This window comes from Pelophylax lessonae, assembly GCF_965119305.1.
Source record: "Pelophylax lessonae genome assembly, chromosome: 5".
In the NCBI taxonomy this organism is placed as follows: domain Eukaryota; kingdom Metazoa; phylum Chordata; class Amphibia; order Anura; family Ranidae; genus Pelophylax; species Pelophylax lessonae.
In genome coordinates this window covers 232,220,886-232,241,008 of record NC_138772.1, presented here as the reverse complement: position 1 = coordinate 232,241,008, position 20,123 = coordinate 232,220,886, and the positions used below count along the sequence as shown (strand labels likewise).

The 20,123-nt window shown below is 42.6% G+C and overlaps 1 protein-coding gene across 1 annotated transcript in view; it reads left to right on the top strand.

Moving 5' to 3' along the window:
• Positions 1 to 20,123, top strand: part of PKD1L1 (polycystin 1 like 1, transient receptor potential channel interacting) — a gene marked incomplete at its 5' end in the record, with an annotated part of 292,229 nt that overhangs the window by 139,245 nt on the left and 132,861 nt on the right. The window contains 5 exons of the mRNA XM_082258926.1: positions 225 to 419; positions 5,027 to 5,269; positions 6,443 to 6,556; positions 9,325 to 9,482; positions 18,124 to 18,224. Coding sequence (XP_082115052.1) covers positions 225 to 419; positions 5,027 to 5,269; positions 6,443 to 6,556; positions 9,325 to 9,482; positions 18,124 to 18,224 — 811 coding nt within the window. The remainder of the gene's footprint in view (positions 1 to 224; positions 420 to 5,026; positions 5,270 to 6,442; positions 6,557 to 9,324; positions 9,483 to 18,123; positions 18,225 to 20,123) is intronic.

Here is a 20,123-nt window from a genome sequence, read left to right as displayed (position 1 = left end):
GGCACTCTGCACTTATTGGGGGCAATGCTGTGGGCACTCTGCAATGATTGCGGGCAATACTTTATACTGAATTATAAACTCTTTGATATAGTAAATCCTTAGAGCCCATTATCAAGAATTATTAGCATTATTGTATACATCTTAATTGTGTGTCAAATGCTATATTTGCTCAGTAAATATTGTCAAGCATTGTTTTTTTTTTTTTCTTTCTTTCTTTTACCTAGGTAATGCCTGAACGTGTGATGTCTATTTTTAATTTTATTAAATCACTTCTTAAAGAAAGAGAAATCCCATTAAAGGAAACATTAGCTAAGAGCTTAATTACATTGTTATCCACTGTCATGGAGGTGTCATCCAAATGGCCAGTCATGAAAAATATATTCATGGATGGAATGGATACTATTAGTGATTTGATGCTGGTAAGATCAATATTGTAGAATATTTGCAATTCCTATTTTTCTATTTTTTTTTTTTTTTAATGATTTAAGATATAAGCAGGATTGTTGTGGGTAGTATAATTTGCATTTTCACTGCATTTTTTGCCTCAAGATTAGATGCTTGCTGGATGGACTGCAAAGTCATAGATACAAAGAAATTTAAAGTGGTTGTAAAGGCTAAAATGCATTCTCTGCGTTAAGGTAGAACTATAGGCAGACCTTTTTTTTTTTTTCATTTTGGATAGAGCAAGGGAGGGTTATGACCCCCGTCAATTTTTTTTTTTTTTTTTGCCATCTGCGTCCCATTGCAGAGATTTTCCTTCACTTTCTATCTCATAGTCAAACAGGAAGTGAGAGTAAAAACCTGCAAAATAAGGGAATTCTTTGGGGACCCCCGGGTTACCAGAACTAGTATCCTCATTGGAAGATTTCCCCTCCATTACATTTTTGGGCACAACCCAAAATTTGGAATTTCTTTTTACTTTCACTTTCAATAATAATGGTAAACAGAACAAATAGGGTGAACCTCTGAATCTCCCTATCGGGGTACAGACAGCTTCAAAAACTGACAAGCATTCTAATCCCTCTTCACTCTATCCACAACTAATGAAAAAGTTTTGCCTTCAGTTATACTTTAAGGTAAAAAAAACTTTTAGGTGCAGCCCCCCCCTTAACCTGAGCCCAATATCGATCCTGCTCTGTGCCCAAGAGCAGTGGCACTGCTCTCACTCTCCCTCCTCACTGGCCTAGGTGAGAGCAGTGGGAGCCATTGGTGCCCAAAACCAAACTGCATATTCCAGATGAGGTCTTACTAATGATTTGTACAGGGGTAAAATTATATCTCTCTCTCTGCAGTCCATACATCTTTTAACCACTTGCCGACCACCGTCAGTATATTTACTGCGGCAGTCAGCCGATCCTGGGCAAACCGGCGTAGTACTACGTCGCTCGCTCAGGAGCCTGTAGGGGGCGAGCGCGCACCGCCAGAGGCGCGCTCCCACCCCCACTCGTTCACGGGCATCCCCGCCCATGTGACCGGCGGCTCCGATGTCCACCAGCCACTCGCGATCCCGCTCAGGAGAGGGAGTAAGGCAGACGGCTGATGTAAACACTGCCGTCTGTCATTTTCCCTGATGTAAATGCAGAGACTATACGAACCTGCTATGTAGGATCGTATGTCTCTGTGGTTAAATCACTAGCCACACCCCCCCCACAGTTAGAAACACGCCCCTAGGGATACATTTAACCCACTGATCACCAATAAAGTTAACCCCTTCCCTGCCAGTGTCATTTTGACAGTAACAGTGCATATTTATAGCACTGATTACTGTAGTAATGTCACTGGTACTCCCAAAAGTGTCAAAAATGTCAGTCAAGGGTCCGATCTGTCCGCCGCAATGTCACAGTCCCGCAAAAAAATCGCAGATCGCTGCCATTACTAGTTAAAAAAAAACAATAAAAATGACATAAATCTTTCCCGTAGTTAGTAAACGCAATAACTTTTGCGCAAACCAATCCAAAAATGCTTATTGCAATTTTTTTTACTATAAATATGTAGCAAAAAACAAATTGGCCTAAAATGTTAAAAAATGTTGATTTTTACATTTTTTTTGGTGGGGAATTTCATATAAAAAAAATGTGAAAAATATTGTTATTTTTTCAAAATTGTCGCTCTTTTTTTGTTTATAGCGCAAAAAGTAAAACTCGCACAGGTGATCAAATACCGCCAAAAGAAACAGCGTCCCACGACTGCGCAATTGTACGTTAAATTCACGCAGTGCCGAATCGTAAAATAGGCCCCTGTCTTTGAGCAGCCAAATCCTCCGGGGCTTAATTGGTTAATACATGAAAGGATTTTGCTCACCTTGGAAGCCGCAGCTTGGCATTGCATGCTATTTTTAAATTTATGATCTTTTTTAAACCTATGATATACAGTATATACACACACACACCACAACAGGCTCAATAAACTATGGAAGTGTGTATGCCCCAGTTTTTCCAAAGGTTTCAACCAAGAATGTACTTTTATAGTCCCTTATAAATAGTTGTGCGAACAGTTCAACCCCAGCAAAAGTTTGCCCGAACATCGCTGTTTGCCCGTTCATTGAACGCCTAAATTTGCAGGGCGCTCAGCAGGATGTTAACCCACTGAGTGCCCCACAATGCCTTGCGCTCTGCACAGTGCATTCTAAGCCTCGACTGAGCAAAGCTTTACCCAATCAGGGCACAAGGAATGGCTGTTTGTTAAGGAGTGGGCCGGGAAGCTGGCTGCTGCATCCTCTAAAAAATCTATAGCAGACCCTTATCTGAGCATGCAGACTGGAAAGACAGGAAAGGAGGGGGTATGAGCAAGCACCCCCCCTCCTGGACCATACTAGGCCACATGCCCTCAACATAGGGGGGTGCTTGTTGGGGACATGTTGATGGGGACAAGGGCCTCTTCCCAACATTCCTGGGCGGTGGTTGTGGGGAGCTGTGGGCAGGGGGCTTATCAGAATCTGAAAGCCCCTTTAACAAGGGGGCCCCAAGAACCCGGCGATCTCTATGAGAATGAGAATGAGGTACATTGTACCCCTACCCATTCACTGAAAAAAAGTGTCAAAAATAAATAAAAACAGGAGGCAGTTTTTGATAATTTCTTTTAAAAAAATAATTAAAAATCACAAAACAATGTCCCTCGATGTAGATCCATCATCAATCACGACGCCCGATGCCCTGCCAGACCCTAAAAAAAGGAAAAAAACACCCCTTGTGATATCACCGACCAGCATGCATCAGTCGGTGACCTCACGAGAGGGTGGGGCCACCAGGTGATGTAACCAGGTGGTCCCGCCCCTTACCTATTTATGAACTGTCAAATGCCAGAGCAGGCAAATGGCAGTTAGTCTTCATGGTGGATGGATCGTTTTGTTTTTTTTTCCGGTCCGACAATGCGGCGACCTTTGTGATTGAGGATCGATCTACATCAGGGACCCCCCAGGCACTATATTTAAAACCATTTTTCTTTTTTTTTGTTTTATTTTAAGCATTATAAAATCTCTGCTCCTGTAAAAACAATCTTTTTAAAAAAATGTTTGCATTGATACATGTACCCCGGGGCAGTACCGGGGGCCCCATACACTTTTTATGACCAAAAACCTGCAAATAAGCCTTCAAGATGAGGACTTTTGATTTTTCAAGTTTGCGTCCCATAGACTCTAATGGGGTTCAGGGTTGGGGGTTCGAACTTTTGCGATGTTCAAGAGTTCTGGCACAAATCGAACCGGGTGTGTTCGGCCCAACTCTACTCTATGTGTAAAAAATCTATGTGTATTACATGACCTAATTTAAAATAATACAGGGTCCTGCATGATATTTAATCTGTGAAATAATCAGTCAGATAAGCTATAATTCCAACTCAGCATGAGGCCTAGCAGACCTCTGGGGGGTATCAACGCTTCCATACACAGAGCAACTGTACTTCTCTGCAGCATTTTATTAGGTGAAATAGACCTTTCTACTAAGGCTGTCATTGCTTTTTATAAAAGGCGTTTCTACTAAGGCTGTCATTGCTTTTTATAAAGAAAAAATCTGTAAGAATGCAAAACACCTTTTTTGTTTTGATGTACCTGAAATGTATTTAGCCTATTTAGGCTGAAAGTTAAATTGGGCTTTAAGGTAAAGAAATGCAAAATATATTTCATTCATACATCTTTTTTTGCAATGAAAGAACCATGAGTTATCCAGCCAATAATTGCAATGACCAAAAATGTGTTATAAAAGGTTGTACTGGCAGAGAGCCAGTGGTAAAAGTGAAGGAAATGAAAAGAGACAAAAATTGAGCGGGTCTTAAGAAGAGCTGGGACAATGAGAAGAGAGTAGAGGAACACCAGAACAAGAAGATTATCTTTAACAATGACCTCTTCCTTTGTACATCTCCTATAAAATAACATTTATTTTAACTTCCCTCATATTACATCCTTTCACTTCTCACAACCTGATGCACCATAAAGCACTCTGAGTTTCTTCTGACACCCATACAATCCCCAACCCCATTACTGCATTTGAGGTGTAAGTAACACAAAGCACACAGCCCAGCAGCACTCATACAGAAGGTGCATTGTTCCATGGCTGGGCAGCTCATGCCAAGTTCAAAAGAGGTTTTTTTGTGATTTTTAATTTTCAATCCACACCAAGGGAAGTATTCTCAGTAAGTGGTCAGCAATGCCAGCTCCTGTTTTTTCCATAACAATACCAAATATGCAAACCTAAACATTTTGCACTTCACTTAGAAATACAATGCACTACACTGATTTTGTCCCAGTCTTAAACTTATCTTTACTTTTGTAGATTTTTTAAATTGATGTTTAGCGATGATCTAGAGAATGCAGTGGACAGGAATAATTTAAGGCAACCTACTAACTACTTTGTTTTTACAGTTTTATTATGATATGTAACTTGAACAAAGTCTTTGGTAAAACTTGTAATGTATTGGCATTTTGTTATGTATAGAACAATTATTATTATAATTTATGTTATCTTTTTTATGAAATCTTTAACCTAATATATAATAATATTGTTCAATTTTTTTTCTGCATTTTGTTTCACAGAAGCACATTACCTTAAACAGAGAGCAGCAGTTCAATCTTAGCACAAGTTTCTTGGAACTTCAAACAAGCATACATGAAAATTGTCAGAATTATATTCAAACAATTGGTCCTTCAACAGTTCATTTCCCCAAATTATTGGATACTTCATGCAGAACAAATAATACTTCAGCTTTCACATGCTACATAAGTCAGCTGATGTATTTCAAAGAAAAAGAGTATTTCTGGGCAACATTGCCATATGAGGTAGGTACAGATTGCTAGGTATAAACTTATATTTTTTATGATCCTCTTAGATATGTTATATTACAGTCTTAGAGGAATGACCAAAGGTATATGTTAATTTTTAAATGTAACTTGCAGTTTTGATAAGTAAAATGGAGAAAGAGGAAGAAAAATTTACATTGATGTAATTGTTGGCAGAAGAGATAAAGGAGTATTGTAAGATAAACAAACCATGAACTTAGAAGTTAGCTTACCAGCGCTCTATCTCTGCTTCTGGAAATGCATGAAAAAAGCAATTACTTGTTTTGAGTTACTGAAATAACAGCTACAGTGGGTATAGAAAATAATCACCCTCCTTTTAAAATAATCACATTATGTTGCTTTGCAGCCTAAAATAAAGACAGGCACAGTTTTTGTTTTATCCAGTTGTATTTACTTAGTGCAACTTATAACATTCATGGGAAAGATATAACACCAACATGTCAGAAAAAAAATTGCAAAAACAGATTTACAGAATTCAAAGCATAGTTATCACTATGAAGCCAATGGATGAACTTAGTGAGAACACAATAAAATCATTTTTAAATGCTGCAACTTAACCATCTGGTACACATTACTTGTTAGCATATAAGTGACATATTCGATGCATATAATGAAAGTCATGAGAATGTTGTAACCTGCAAGGAAGTCAGCCAGCCAACCATTCTAGCAATAAACATCTGTATTCAGTGTGAGATCTTTTTTGACCAACTTAGCCAAAAAACTTTTAAAATATAGGTAAGTGAATCTATGAATAAGTGTTCTAACTTTAAGAATGTTAACATAGAATTAAATGAGTATGGTAGTGTGAAGTATATAAGCTCTACAAAAGAGATAAGTTATGTACATTTCTAAGTAATAACCTATACAATGTAAGATAATAAAATATACATATGTGAAGGGAGTCTGATTCCTGCTTGACCCTCAATAAAGAGCCTCGTCTCGTACTTGGGGGGAGGATTATTCGTATGGATTTCTTGTTTGGCTGAGCGGAGTGTCCGGTAGCTGCCTTTGTGTTCTGGAATGAAATGTCCTAAACGACTGTAACCCCTTTCATACCCGGGGTGTCGTTACAGCATCTTTTGATACAGTCATGTATGCATTTACAGTTGGAATTACTTCTGTTGGACATTGACTAATTTGACATTTTTTTAGCTGGATAATGGTTTTACAAGCCTTAATCTATTTGACTGCCGCAGTAAAAGAAAGCTTAACAACAGAAATATTGTAACACCAGTGACAATGGAGATTGGCAACAGAAAAACCCAAGTAAGTTAGTGATTACTTGACTTAACAAAAAACACTCTGAAATTAATTTTGCAGCAGAATGTTTGCAGTAATGTAGCGTTCAGTGGGCCCAGTGTATTAGGATTTTTCACATATGATCAGGACTAGATTTTCATCACTTGAGCCTATAGGCACACAACCTCTGGCACCCACAGGAACCCCTCACTGCTAAGATCACCTATTTTACACAGAACATTTCCTTATTTTGCTGGTCCTCACACAGCTTAGAATGATGTGACTCTGTAAATAAGTTTATGGGGTAACTGTATTTCTGCTGATGGTATTAAATAATACAAAATGTGTGCTTAATAACTATAAACGGAAGAGCAACTTTTAGCCTCTGCTGCCTATAGGCACACAATGGTATGGTAACTATTTATTTTTATTATTGATATGCCTAGGGAAGTTTAAATTCACCCAACATGTTATAATAGTATTACACATACAGAGATCTGCATACAGTATATCTTATACAAGACCAGCTAATCGGGATTTGTTTCTGTAGTTTTAACAATGTTTATGTGCAATATATTTCAAATTTTCAGCAGCTAAAAATGATAACAATATTTATAATACTACACTGAAATGAAGCTAGAGTGAACAGAATGTAAACATTTGCCAATAGCAACAGATTACTCTGGACTGCCCTGGATTTTAGGATTGGTCCAGAGCTTCATCTAAAATTGGTGGTGGGGGATGTTAGAGGGGAGCTGTGACCATTCTTGCTTTAAAATTTGATAGAGTTTTTTTTTTAACAAGCACTTATTACTGCATATAATTCATTGGTAATTATACTCTCTTTGTTGTTTTTTAACCACCTCCCACCCGGCCATTGAACATATACGGCCGGGTGGGAGTCTCGTCCTTCTGAATGGACGTTCCGGAACGTCCTTCAGAAGGAGCGAGATCGCGCCGCCGCGTGCACGCGCAGCGGCGCGATCTCGATGTGCCTGTGTCCCTCGGACACAGCGCAACAAGATGCGTCAGGAGGGCCCTGTGATTGGCCCTCCTGATCACATGACGGCTGTGTCCAATCACAGCCGTCATACAATGTAAATACAGCCGTTGTAACGGCTTCGATCTCTTCTCCTCCCTGACAGATCCTGTCAGGAGAGGAAAAGAAGAGGATCGATACTGGAGCTGGGGTGATCAGTGAGTATTTCTAAGTACTCACTGATCACAGGGGGGGTCTGTGCTGGTAATCAGAACATTGATTACCAGTGCAGCCCTGGGGGGGGTGGGGTGCCACTAGAGCCACCAGGGATGCCCACCCATGACCACCAGGGATGCCTACCATGGCCACCAGGGATGGCAAACAGCCTGCCAGTGGTGCCCTCCTATCAGTGCTGCCCACCAATGCCATATATCAGTGCTGCCCACCAGTGCCCGTTATTGCCATCCACCAGTGCCACCCACCAGTGCCCATTATTGCCCACCAGTGCTGCCCATCAGTGCCCATCAGTGCCCCCCATCAGTGCCCATCAGTGCCCCCCATCAGTGCCAATCAGTGCCGATCAGTGCCACCTATTAGTGCCCATAAGTGTCCATCAGTGCCGCCGATCAGTGCCCATCAGTGCTGCCTATCAGTGCCCATCAGCGCTGCCTATCAGTGCCCACCAATGCTTCATATCAGTGCTATCTATCAGTGCCACATATCAGTGCCCATCAGTGCTGCATATCAGTGCTACCTATCAGTGCCCATCAGTGCTGCATATCAGTGCCACCCCATCAGTGCCACCCAATCAGTGTCTCCTCATCAGTGCCTGTCAGTGCGGCGTCATCAGTGATCATCAGTGCAGGAAAAAACGTATCTATTCACAAAATTTTATAACCTAAACAAAAAAACTTTTTTTTTTTTTCAAACTTTTCTGTCTTTTTTTATTTGTGCACCAAAAAAGAAAAAAACTGGCAGTGATCAAATACCACCAAAAGAAAGCTCTATTTGTGGGAAAAAAATGACACAAATTTGGTTTAGGTACAGTGTTGCATGACCGCGCAATTGTCATTCAAAATGCAACAGCGCTAAAAGCTGAAAATTGGTCTGGGAAGGAAGGGGGTTTAAGTGCCCAGTATTGAGGTAGTTAAGTTACGCAGTTATATGCTGTAGGTCTGACAAATTGTGCTGCACATACCAAAATTGTATAGACCAATCACAGCAGTCCCTGTCCTGCAGGCATCCTAAACTATGCCCTAACACAACCATACAGGTATTTCCTGTAATAGTTACATAGTTACATAGTAATAGTGGTAGTTAGATTATAAGTATATTTTTGGAGTTTGGAATGAAGCTAAATCACCTAAAGGGAACTCACACAATCACAGGGATACATACAAACTTCATGTAGATTGGCTTCCTGGTAGGATTTGAACATTAGACTCTACTGCAATGGAAGGGGGTACTACAAAATTGCTATGGGTTTCTTAAGATACTCATGTAGGTCCTGATCTATTCAGCTTGGATGCTTTTTCCATGAAACATTCACTTTGATCTTTACTTACACAAACACCTATTTAAGGAAATATAGCTTTAATGTATTCTTTTATGTCAACAATGCAATGCCTGTCACTACATAGATGTTTTTAAAACTTGGAGGAGTTTTTAAACTTGAAAGATATATCTTATTGGAGAGACATGTATATACTGACTGTGAAGTTTTTAATTGAAATTTTAAAAGGGGAGGATGAAACAATGTGCTTACTTTAGGAAAAGTACATTATAATGTTGCTTAACCTGTTAACCTTTTTTTTAGAATACACTGTTCAACCAAACCCAATTTTTATTATTTCGGGACAAGATAAATTTTCATAATTTTAACACAACTACTGATGCTAAACATGCTGCTTTAAGAATAATGGTTACATTTCATGATCCTGGGTCTAGAACCTTTCCTGTCTTATTTTTGATAAGGTAAGGAGCACTATGTTTATTACTTATTAAAATTTCTATATGCTGTACAATATATTAAAAAGTTTAAACTAAAATATTTTTAAATGTTTTGAAAAGCAGTACTAATGTGTTCATTGTATATTGGCTTGTCAGATCTTTAGCTCAGTTACCCAGCCACTAGGTTTTTAAGTCAGATCACAGACCTGTGTTCTGTAGTGCTGTAGTGTTTACCCATTTTATTGTGTAACACTGTAAGCCAGAATTGTGTTTATTCAGGTCAAATGACTGGTTCCACTGCTTTTTACTTCCTAAGCCTCACTATTGGACTGTACAACTGCCTCTCATAGTGTTGGACCAATAACGAGGCTCTGGTGGTGGGAACTGGAAGATTTGGTAATTGTTAGAAAAGTTAATGAAACTGATTTGGGCAATGCTACATTAACATTTTTAGACCATAGAAATATTATAAATTAAGTACAAATGTTCAAGTTTGAAGTTGCCCACAATAATTTTTGATTAAATATATTCTTGGGAAATCAATTACAAGTCTAGTCTGGAGTTGACTCAAAGTAAATACCAATATACCACAATTATTGTGCTGCTATTAGTGCTGCTAATGTACTGTTGCAGTGTTGCTCTTGCCACTCTACCCTCAAAAAGTGTCAGCCAGTTCAGTCGCTGTAGCATGGACAATGCAGGTCTTTGGCATGTTTCCCTGCAATTTATGGCTTCCTCAGAAGGGGACTGATAGTCTATATGATAATGATACTTTTGATAATAAATATTGCTGCGCCAAAGGAAAAAAGTGATAATAAATATGCTTAAATAACTTATATTCAGAAAGCAACTCAATGCTTATATATGAAAATCAAATATCAGTGATACTCAGTGATAATTACAGTCCCAATAGTGAAAAACTAAAGGTAAACAAAAATCCAATAAAGCAATCAATCTTCATCTGTGATCAAAATAAAGTGCTGCATGCTTCACTCCAGTGCTCCCAGTGGCTAGTGCAAGATAAGCAGCTCACCTTAGGAATAGACTCATGAGAGTCATACACGCTTTGGGATGTATATAGATGGATGTATATGGATAACAGCCTGGTCTCCCTTCTTTCACTGCTTCCAGCTACCACTCCACGTGGGCCAAGAACCCGGTGTGAAAAAAAGGAAGAAAGTATCTAGTGCTCTCAGCTTTCTGTCTTGACGCTGTAAGCCCGCACTGCTGAAGTGCTTAAGAATGTAAGTGGATTTTCATTTAGTAAGAGGAATAAAGCATTTGAAAGCTGAGAGCACTAGATCCTTTCTTCCTTTTTTTCACTCCGGGTTCTTGGCCCACGTGGAGTGGTAGCTGGAAGCAGTGAAAGAAGGGAGACCAGGCTGTTATCCATATACATCCATCTATATACATCCCAAAGCGTGTATGACTCTCATGAGTCTATTCCTAAGGTGAGCTGCTTATCTTGCACTAGCCACTGGGAGCACTGGAGTGAAGCATGCAGCACTTTATTTTGATCACAGATGAATATTGATTGCTTTATTGGATTTATTGTTTACCTTTAGTTTTTCACTATTGGGACTGTAATCATCACTGAGTATCACTGATATTTGATTTTCATATATAAGCATTGAGTTGCTTTCTGAATATAAGTTATTTAAGCATATTTATTATCACTTTTTTCACTTGGCGCAGCAATATTTATTATCGATTTTATCACTGGTGTTTTGTGTTTAGCACTGATTGTTTGCAGCCTTGTGCATACAACTATATAGTTTTTTTCCGATTTTTTTATGGTTTGCGCTGATTATCACATTTTATGATAATGATACATTATCTATATATTATACAATGATAGTCTGTAATTATGCATTTATTCGGTTGGGGTTGTAAGCTCCAGCCGATGCCATATCATTTACTTCCAACAATCTGTGCAATTACACTTTCACTCACTTGTGGATCTGCTATCTGCCATCACTTTGCTTTTGGATGCATGACTTATTTACCTAATTGCTAGAACTTATATCTTCTTTTATTTTATGCTTGTTACCACAGATTTCCTTCTGCATGCATGCAATTCGCTTAAACTTTAGATGTTGTTTAAGTTTATTGGTTTGATTTATGACTTTATTTTTAAGGTGCAATGTGGTAATGCTATGCAAAACCAAGTTGTCATTTTGGATGGCAGGGATTACCAACTGTGGCAGTGGATATATGTTTCTCTTACGTCCTCCGACAGTCGCCGCCTCTTCATATTCGTCACATATGGGGTATTAGACTTTGCTCCGAAGGAGTAGCTAGGCAACAGAATATGTTAACATTAAAGCTTTTAACATATCCCACCCTCAAGGGGTGGTCCCCTCAGTCAATACCCTCCTGCAACCATATCTCAGTTTTAATGTCTAGCTTGTCAGGAGTGGCTGGCTTTTTCTGTGCTGGGGCTTTCTGCCCCAGACTCTTTCTTCTTTTTGAAATTTTGTTTGAGTTTTCTCTCTACCTTTACTTAGCTGTTATTTTTGTCAGCGTTAGTTCTTCTGATGAAGAGGATCATGCGGGCTGGGTCTCGGGCTGATCCCCCTGGTCGCAGGTCGTGGGTCAGTGGCTTCCCAGCCTGCCATCGAGCGTTCAGCCAGGTAACGCTCCTGGCACAGTGAACGACCCATCCCTGTTCGGTGCAGGGATGATTGGTGAGGTGGCTACCTCACTGGACGCTGTGCGGTTTCTTAACCCCCATTTTGTGCGTCTTGAATTGCGACTCTCCCTGCCTCATGTGCAGCGGCTTGTTCGCCTGTGCGGGTCCCCCACGCCATGTGAGGTAAGTGTATTTATGTGGGGACCTGTCTGTCTGGGGGGGTGTCAGTCTGGGACTGTGTAACCTGCCTCTATTCACACTGCTTGTCTCCCTATCTCTCGGCTGCATGCTGTGGGCTGCAAGGGGGGGGGGGAGCTGTGTGACACTGTGTGTGTCAGTCTGATCAGTGTGTGAAGCTGTGTGCTGTGGGGCATGTTTTTTTTTTTGGCATGTTTGGGCATATACAGCGATCGCTGCGGCGATCTGACATGTATTCTTATACAGGGATGTCATGTGTGCTTTACTGCACTGTGGAGCGGCGGTTTCGGCGCCAAACGGCGCCATTTTGCCTACACTCGCTCCGGCCGCATGTTTTACATGCATGGCGGCCATTTTCTTGTAGCCTCCATAGGCTTTCATATAGCGCCCTGGCAGCATCACTTCCTCTTTCCAGGAACACCGATCGAGGCAGCAGCAGCAGCGAGGGTCTCCTCAGGTTTTATCCTTCTGTTCTTGCTATCCATTGCCTGTGTTCAGTTTGCATATTCCCTGTGGGGGTCTCATTGTGCTTGAGTGTGGTGCGGTGGGCTGCGCTTGCGGCGCTTGCTTAAAGGGGCAGTTAACCCTTTATTGCAGCCCTCAAAATTTACACTCGCCTGCTCGCATTTGGCTAGTGTAAATATGAGGACTGCGAGTATGGACAGGGCTGCGCTGTCCCGGGATGTATATCCAGCCGTGCACAGGCTCGCAGCACAGGCATTTCAATGAGAACTGTACAGTCGCCTTGGGAACGCTCTTCTCCACCTCCCTCCACCTCCCCCCTCCTCCCCCCTCCTCCCCTCGCACAGGCTCGCAGAGCGAGCATTTGAATAGGAACTGTACAGCCGCCTGGGACCGCCCTTCTCTACCTCCCTCCTACTGCTCATTCCTGCCCCCCCCCCCCTCACACAAGATCACAGCGCGGGTATTTCAATTTTCAATAGGCACTGTCAGCCGTCTGGGACCGTCCCGCTCCACCCCCCTCGTGCCACACATCCTCCCCCCCCCCCGCACAGGCTCGCAGCATAGGCATTTCAGCCACCTGGGATCGCCCCTCTTCAACTCTCTCCTGTAGACATCTAAAAAATGGAGAGGTGTAGGTCTTAAGGGAGACCTAAGTGAGCGGGCTCAACCCCTCTTGGTCCACCCTCAGTGAGCACAGATGCCTGACCTCTGTGGCTGCAGGAGAATGGTAACTATGATGACAGTGTGCTGTGACTGGACGCAGTATATGTTTGTGCTTGAGGGGGTTGGAGGCATTGAATGGGGGATCTATACAAAATGTGTGCTGGGAGGAAAGGGGGGGGGGGTAGAGCATAGATGTGCTGGATTGGGGGGGGGGAAGTTATTTTGAGGAATAGGTATAAGGATTAAAAAAAATAAAGGATTGGGGTTGGGGGGGGGGGTAGAATTGGAAGTATAGGTCTGAAACATTCTCATTCCAACCATCCCCCATCTATTATACCTATGCCTCCAATTCCACTACATTGCATTGGGGCTGCATTGATGGGCACTGGGGAAGCTGCATCGATGGGCACTGGGGAAGCTGCATTAATGTGCACTAGGGAAGCTGCATTAATGGGCACTGGGGAAGCTGCATTGATGGGCACTGGGGAAGCTGCATTGATGGGCACTGGGGAAGCTGCATTGATGGGCACTGGGGAACCTGCATTGATGGGCACTGGGGAAGCTGCATTGATGGGCACTGGGGAAGCTGCATTGATGGGCACTGGGGAAGCTGCATTAATGGGCACTGGGGAAGCTGCATTAATGGGCACTAGGGAAGCTGCATTGATGGGAACTGGGGAAGCTGCATTGATGGGAACTGGGGAAGCTGCATTAATGGGCACTGGGGAAGCTGCATTGATGGGCACTGGGGAAGCTGCATTGATGGGCACTGGGGAAGCTGCATTAATGGGCACTGGGGAAGCTGCATTGCTGGGCACTTGTGAGGCTGCATTGATGGGCACTGGGGAGGCTGCATTGATGGGCACTGGTGAAGCTGCATTGATGGGCACTGGTGAGGCTGCATTGGTGGACACTGGTGAGGCTGCATTGGTGGGCACTGGTGAGGCTGCATTGGAGGGCACTGGTGAGGCTGCATTGGAGGGCACTGGTGAGGCTGCATTGGTGGGCACTGGTGAGGCTGCATTGATGGGCACTGGTGAGGCTGCATTGATTGACACTGGTGAGGCTGAATTCATGGGCACTGATCAGGCTGCAATGATGGGCACTGATGGGGTGGCACTAATGGGCACTGATAAGCTGCACTGAGATGCTGCCCTGATGGGCACTGATGATGCTGTACTGATGGACACTGATAAAGTTTTTGTTAATATTTAATTTTGTAACTTAATTCTGCATAAAAGATTTAAGAGTGTAATTTCATGAGATAATTTATGAGGGTGTGTTTAGGGGTGGGGCAGGGTAGGGGTTGGGGTGGGGCAAGTAGTGGCGAGTAACTCTTACGGCCTGGCGAGTAGCTCAGGACTTGAAATTTTGAGCCCTGCTTTATTGTACAGCATTACAGGGGCAATGGATTCTCAGGAGGGCAAATTTCCTACCGCCTTGGTGGAAAGCCAGGGGACCGCTGTTTCCCCCCCAGGGGGGGATTTAGCCACTATTGTGGCTGGCCTTGCTGCTCAGGTACAGATGCTGGTGGCTGCTCAATCTACTAAAAGGCCCAGAGTTGTTCTTTCCTCTGATTCTGAAGGTGAAGGTGATGGGGCTGTTATGGCGGGGGCCTCCTTATCGGGGTCCCGCTCATCCCTAGATCTAGTGGGGTCCGAGGTGGAGGCTGATGTTGAGGGGGTTGATAATCCTCCCCCTGGCTCGCCTGAAGAGCTTGCAATCATGGATGAGTTGATTGCTTCCTTAAAGCAAACGCTGCGTTTGCAGGATGAAGTGTGTCCCCCCGCCGCCTTGGCGGCTTATGGGACGCAGAGAAAACGCAGGACGCCGCAGGTTTTTCCCTGCAATGATGATTTTCAGCGCGCTGTTAAGGAACAATGGCGCAATCTGCGCAAACCTTTTGCTGTACCAAGTAGATTTAAGCTGCGTTATCCTTTCTCCCCTTCCACTGATGAAAGGTGGTGTGTGCCTCCCCCAGTGGATCACGCAATTGCGGTTTTAAACAAAGCCACTGCGATTCCTGCAGAGGATTCCCCTGTGTTCCGTGATGCCACGGATAGGAGATTGGAGTCTCTTGCCCGTCATACTTATTCTGTTACGGGTTCTATGCTTAAGGCTCTGTTTGCTTCTCTCATGGCGGCCCAGGCAATCGCAAGTTGGACACAGATGCTTAGGCGCGTCCTAGTGGCCGATTCGGCCTCGCCGGCGACCCTGGATATGGTGGATCAAATCCACCAGGGTGTCATGTATCTGTGTGATGCGGACCTGGACCTGGTTCCGTTAGCTGCACGCGTGCACAGCGTGGCGGTGTTGTCTCGCCGCCTGGTTTGGTTAAAATGTTGGTCGGTGGACCAGTCTTCACGTAAGACCTTAGCCAATCTACCTTATGATGGGTCTCGCCTTTTTGGGGAGTCCTTGGATGTGTTGATTAAGGGGATCACCGGGGGTAAGAGCACTCTCTTGCCCCATTTCCCCAAGGCTAAGGGGGCTTCTGGGAAGAAGCATGCTAACTTTCGGCCCCCTCAGGGGTCCTTTCGTGCCTTCTGGCCGCACTACAAGGGCAAGCCGTTCAAAGGTCAAGGCTCTCAGAAGAAGCCCTGGTCTGGGAAACAGAAGTCCGGTCAATCCGGATCTGCGGCCCATAACAGTTCGGCCTGAAGGGGCGCCCTCACCCAGTTTTGGGGTGGGGGGACGCTTGCTCGGTTTTCTTCAGCCCTGGTTGGCCCGTGTGCGGGACAGATGGGTTCAGGAAATCGTTCGGTCTGGTTACAAGATCGAGTTTCTCTCTCGGGTCAGGTCTCTGCACTGGCCGTTCTGTTTCAACGTCCCGTGGCTTCCAACTCCTTGGTTGGCACCTTTGTTCAGGGTGTGAGGCATCTGGTTCCTCCTAGGAGGGATCCCTTGCCCCCTTGGGACTTGAATCTCGTTCTGTCTGTGTTGCAATGTGCTCCTTTTGAACAGATCAGGGAGATCTCGTTGTCTATGTTGTCCAAAAAGGTCGCCTTTTTGGTGGCGATCACTTCGGCTCGCAGAGTGTCGGAGCTGGCAGCCTTGTCCTGCAAGTCTCCGTACCTGGTTGTTCATTTGGATAAGGTGGTCTTGCGACCTAATCCTTCTTTTCTTCCGAAACGAGTTTCGGAATTCCATCTTAACGAGGATATTGTCTTGCCTTCGCTGTGCGCGAAGCCTAAACATCCAAAGGAGGTGAGACTACATTCTTTGGATGTTGTTCGGGCGATTAGGGTTTACCTTAAATCGACTGAGTCTTTTCGAAAGACGGACTCCTTGTTTGTTCTTCCAGAGGGTCCTCGGAAGGGCATGGCGGCTTCGGCCTCTACCATTGCCAAATGGATCAGGCAGACCATTGAACAGGCCTATGCCTTGCAGGGGAAGGTTCCCCCTGTGCCTGTGAAGGCGCACTCTACTAGATCTTTGAGTACGTCTTGGGCCTGTCGTCATGGGGCTTCTGTAGCCCAGGTGTGTAAGGCGGCGACCTGGTCGACCGTACACACGTTCACGAGATTCTACAAAGTAGATGTTCAGGCATCGGCGGATGCTTCCTTTGGCCGCAAGGTTCTTAGTGCGGCAATTTCCTAGGGTCCCTTGCTGGGGACCTCTTGCTGTTGGGATAAGTTTTTTATCCCCTGGTTATTTGTCTTTTCCTGGGTTGTTGCTCCTGTTGAGCACTTGTTTTTCCTGTTGCCCAGCTGGTTTCCTTCCTTTGGTAAGGTTCCTTTCTTTGATGCGGAGACTGCGTTGCCTTTTCGGCGCGGATGCGTTTCCCACCCCTCATGTTTGCACTGCTTTGGGACGTCCCCATATGTGACGAATATGAAGAGGCGGCGACTGTCGGAGGACGTAAGAGAAAACGGAATTTTTGTAAAATCTTACCTGTAAAATTCCTTTCTCTGAGTCCTCCGACAGTCGCCGCCCCCGCCCCTCTTTTGGGGTTTGGTTGTATACTCTACTGCTATTCCACTAAAACTGAGATATGGTTGCAGGAAGTAGGAGGGTATTGACTGAGGGGACCACCCCTTGAGGGTGGGATATGTTAAAAGCTTTAATGTTAACATATTCTGTTGCCTAGCTACTCCTTCGGAGCAAAGTCTAATACCCCATATGTGACGAATATGAAGAGGCGGCGACTGTCGGAGGACTCAGAGAAAGGAATTTTACAGGTAAGATTTTACAAAAATTCAGTTTTTCATTCCATCCTATATGCTAATGGTGTACTAGTACTATGGTATACTGTATATGTACAATAACAGCTGGTTTAGTCGATAAAGTATAGTCCTTCCTATTCTGTGTTTACAGAAATGTATAATTTCTTTAGTAGTTTACTTTGATGCTTTTTTACTTTTTATATAGGGAAGGGTATTTCGCAACCAAACTGGCTTGTTGATAATGCGTTATGCAGAGTACAGGGCCCTGCTAGTTTTATGGGTTAAGGGTTTTTATAGTGTGTTTATTTTAGCTAAATAAAAATTGTATTTTTATTGTTTAATAATAAATGTTTTATTGGTAATTTTTTATTATTATTATTATTTATTTATTTCTCAGTTTCAATTTAGCATTTTGGGATTGGTAACCCTGGGCTGTCATAATGTATTTATTTGTGGTGATAGATAAACACTCTGTGAGCAATATAAGAGATATCCAAATATATTAAGACATAATATTTTGCTATCCTTTTTTTTTTAACAGATACTCCAAAAAACCCACTCCTCTGAATTTCAATTTTAGGCAAGTTCATTCTTGGGAAGAAAATTCCACGCAGATATTTATTCCAGCAGACTATTTAAAAGGTAATATTTAGTGTCTGAAGTCCTTGAATTGCAAATATAGCAATGAAACAAGTATCACAATGTTCAACATGTCTGCTTTATAAACAAAATACACTATATTGTCAAATGTATTGAGACTCCTGCTTTTACATGCAATTGAACTTTAATGACATCCCAGTCTTAGTCCGTAGGGTTTCATATCGAGTTGGCCCACCTTTGCAGGTAAAACAGCTTCAACTCTTCTGGGGATGGCCCCTTCCTATTCCAACATGACTGCGCACCAGTGCACAAAACAATATCTATAAAGACATGGATGAGCGAGTTTGGGGTGGATGAACTTGACTGGCCTCAACCTGATAGAACACCTTTGGGATAAATTAGAGCAGAGACTGTGAGCCAGGACTTCTCGTCCAACACCAGTGCTTGACCTCATTAATACACTTCTGGAAGAATGGTCAAACATTCCTGTAGACACACTCCTAAACCTTGTGGACAACCTTCCCAGAAGAGTTGAAGCTGTTATAGCTGCAAAGGGTGGGCCTACAAAATATTAAACCCTACGGACTAAGACTGGGATGCCATTAAAATTCCTGTGCATGTAAAGGCAGGTGTCCCAATACTTTTGACAATATAGTGTATGTCATTATACAAACTCTTTATTGATACCTCTAATTTTTCTAAGCCAGGTTAACCCAAGCCTATCTAAAAGCATGGAGTGGAGAGTGCAAAATCTGGTGAAGCTATGCATGATTGCCAATCAGCTTCTAAATTCAGCTTGTCATGCTTTGACAAAAAAAAAAAAAACTGGAAGCTGATTGGTTTTTATGCAGAGCTGCATCAGATTTTGCACTTTCCAGTTTTAGTAAATCAACCCCACGATATAAAAAAAAAAAACACAAAAACAGTCACATCAGGGAACAACTGTCTTTTTTTCATGGGTACCTTAAAGAAGTAGTAAAAGAGCATAAGCTGACCTGAATAAGTATTCTTTTGCTAAAGATAATACATAAATGTGATTGTTTTCAAGAAATTACAGAGAAAGAATTTGGAGAAGAAAAGTTACTGAGAAAAGTTTTTTAAGCTTCCGTTCACACCAGTGCGGCTTTGAAATCGCGCTACTTCAGCATGATTTCAAAGCCACACATCAGTGCGATTTGCACTGCCGATTTCATTGCAGCTTGCAACATCATACAACAGAAGTCTATGTAAATCAATGAAATCAGCAAAAAATAGTGCAGCAAGCTTTCTCAAAGCAGCTGCGACATGAATTCCTGCAATTTGAACAGATCCATTGCCGACAATGGAGTGCGACTTGTCATACAATTTGGAACTGTCAAATTGCATGGCAAATCGCACTGGTGTAAACGGGGTCTAAATATATTTTCAAGGTACCTGCTATAAACTCGCTTATCCAAAAAATCTCTGTGTGCTATGTTGGCGTGAAAAAAGACTTTTCAAAACAATTTTGAGGTTGTTCTATAAACTAGTAGTGTACTGAACACACATTTTTTTCAACCAGAAGTCATATTCTAAACTTTTTTTGGCAGTTTTAAAGTCATAGCTGGCTGCAGAATGAGAATTATTATTAAAAATATAACTTTCATCAAGATTAAATTGCAAAAATACGCCTGCATAGTAGGTGTATATATATATATATATATATATATATATATATATATATACATTCAACTAATTATGTTTGGGTGTGTATATATAGTATGTGTGTGTGTGCGCAGATATATAGTTAGGTTCATAGATATTTAGAAAGGGACACAATTTTCATCATTTTGGTTGTGTATGCCACTAGTATGGATTTACAGTGAATCAATCAAGATGTGATTGCAGTGAAGACTTTATTTTGTGAGGTCCGAAATATTATTAAGGCTGTTTAGCAATTTGTATACATAGCCTCACCCCTCA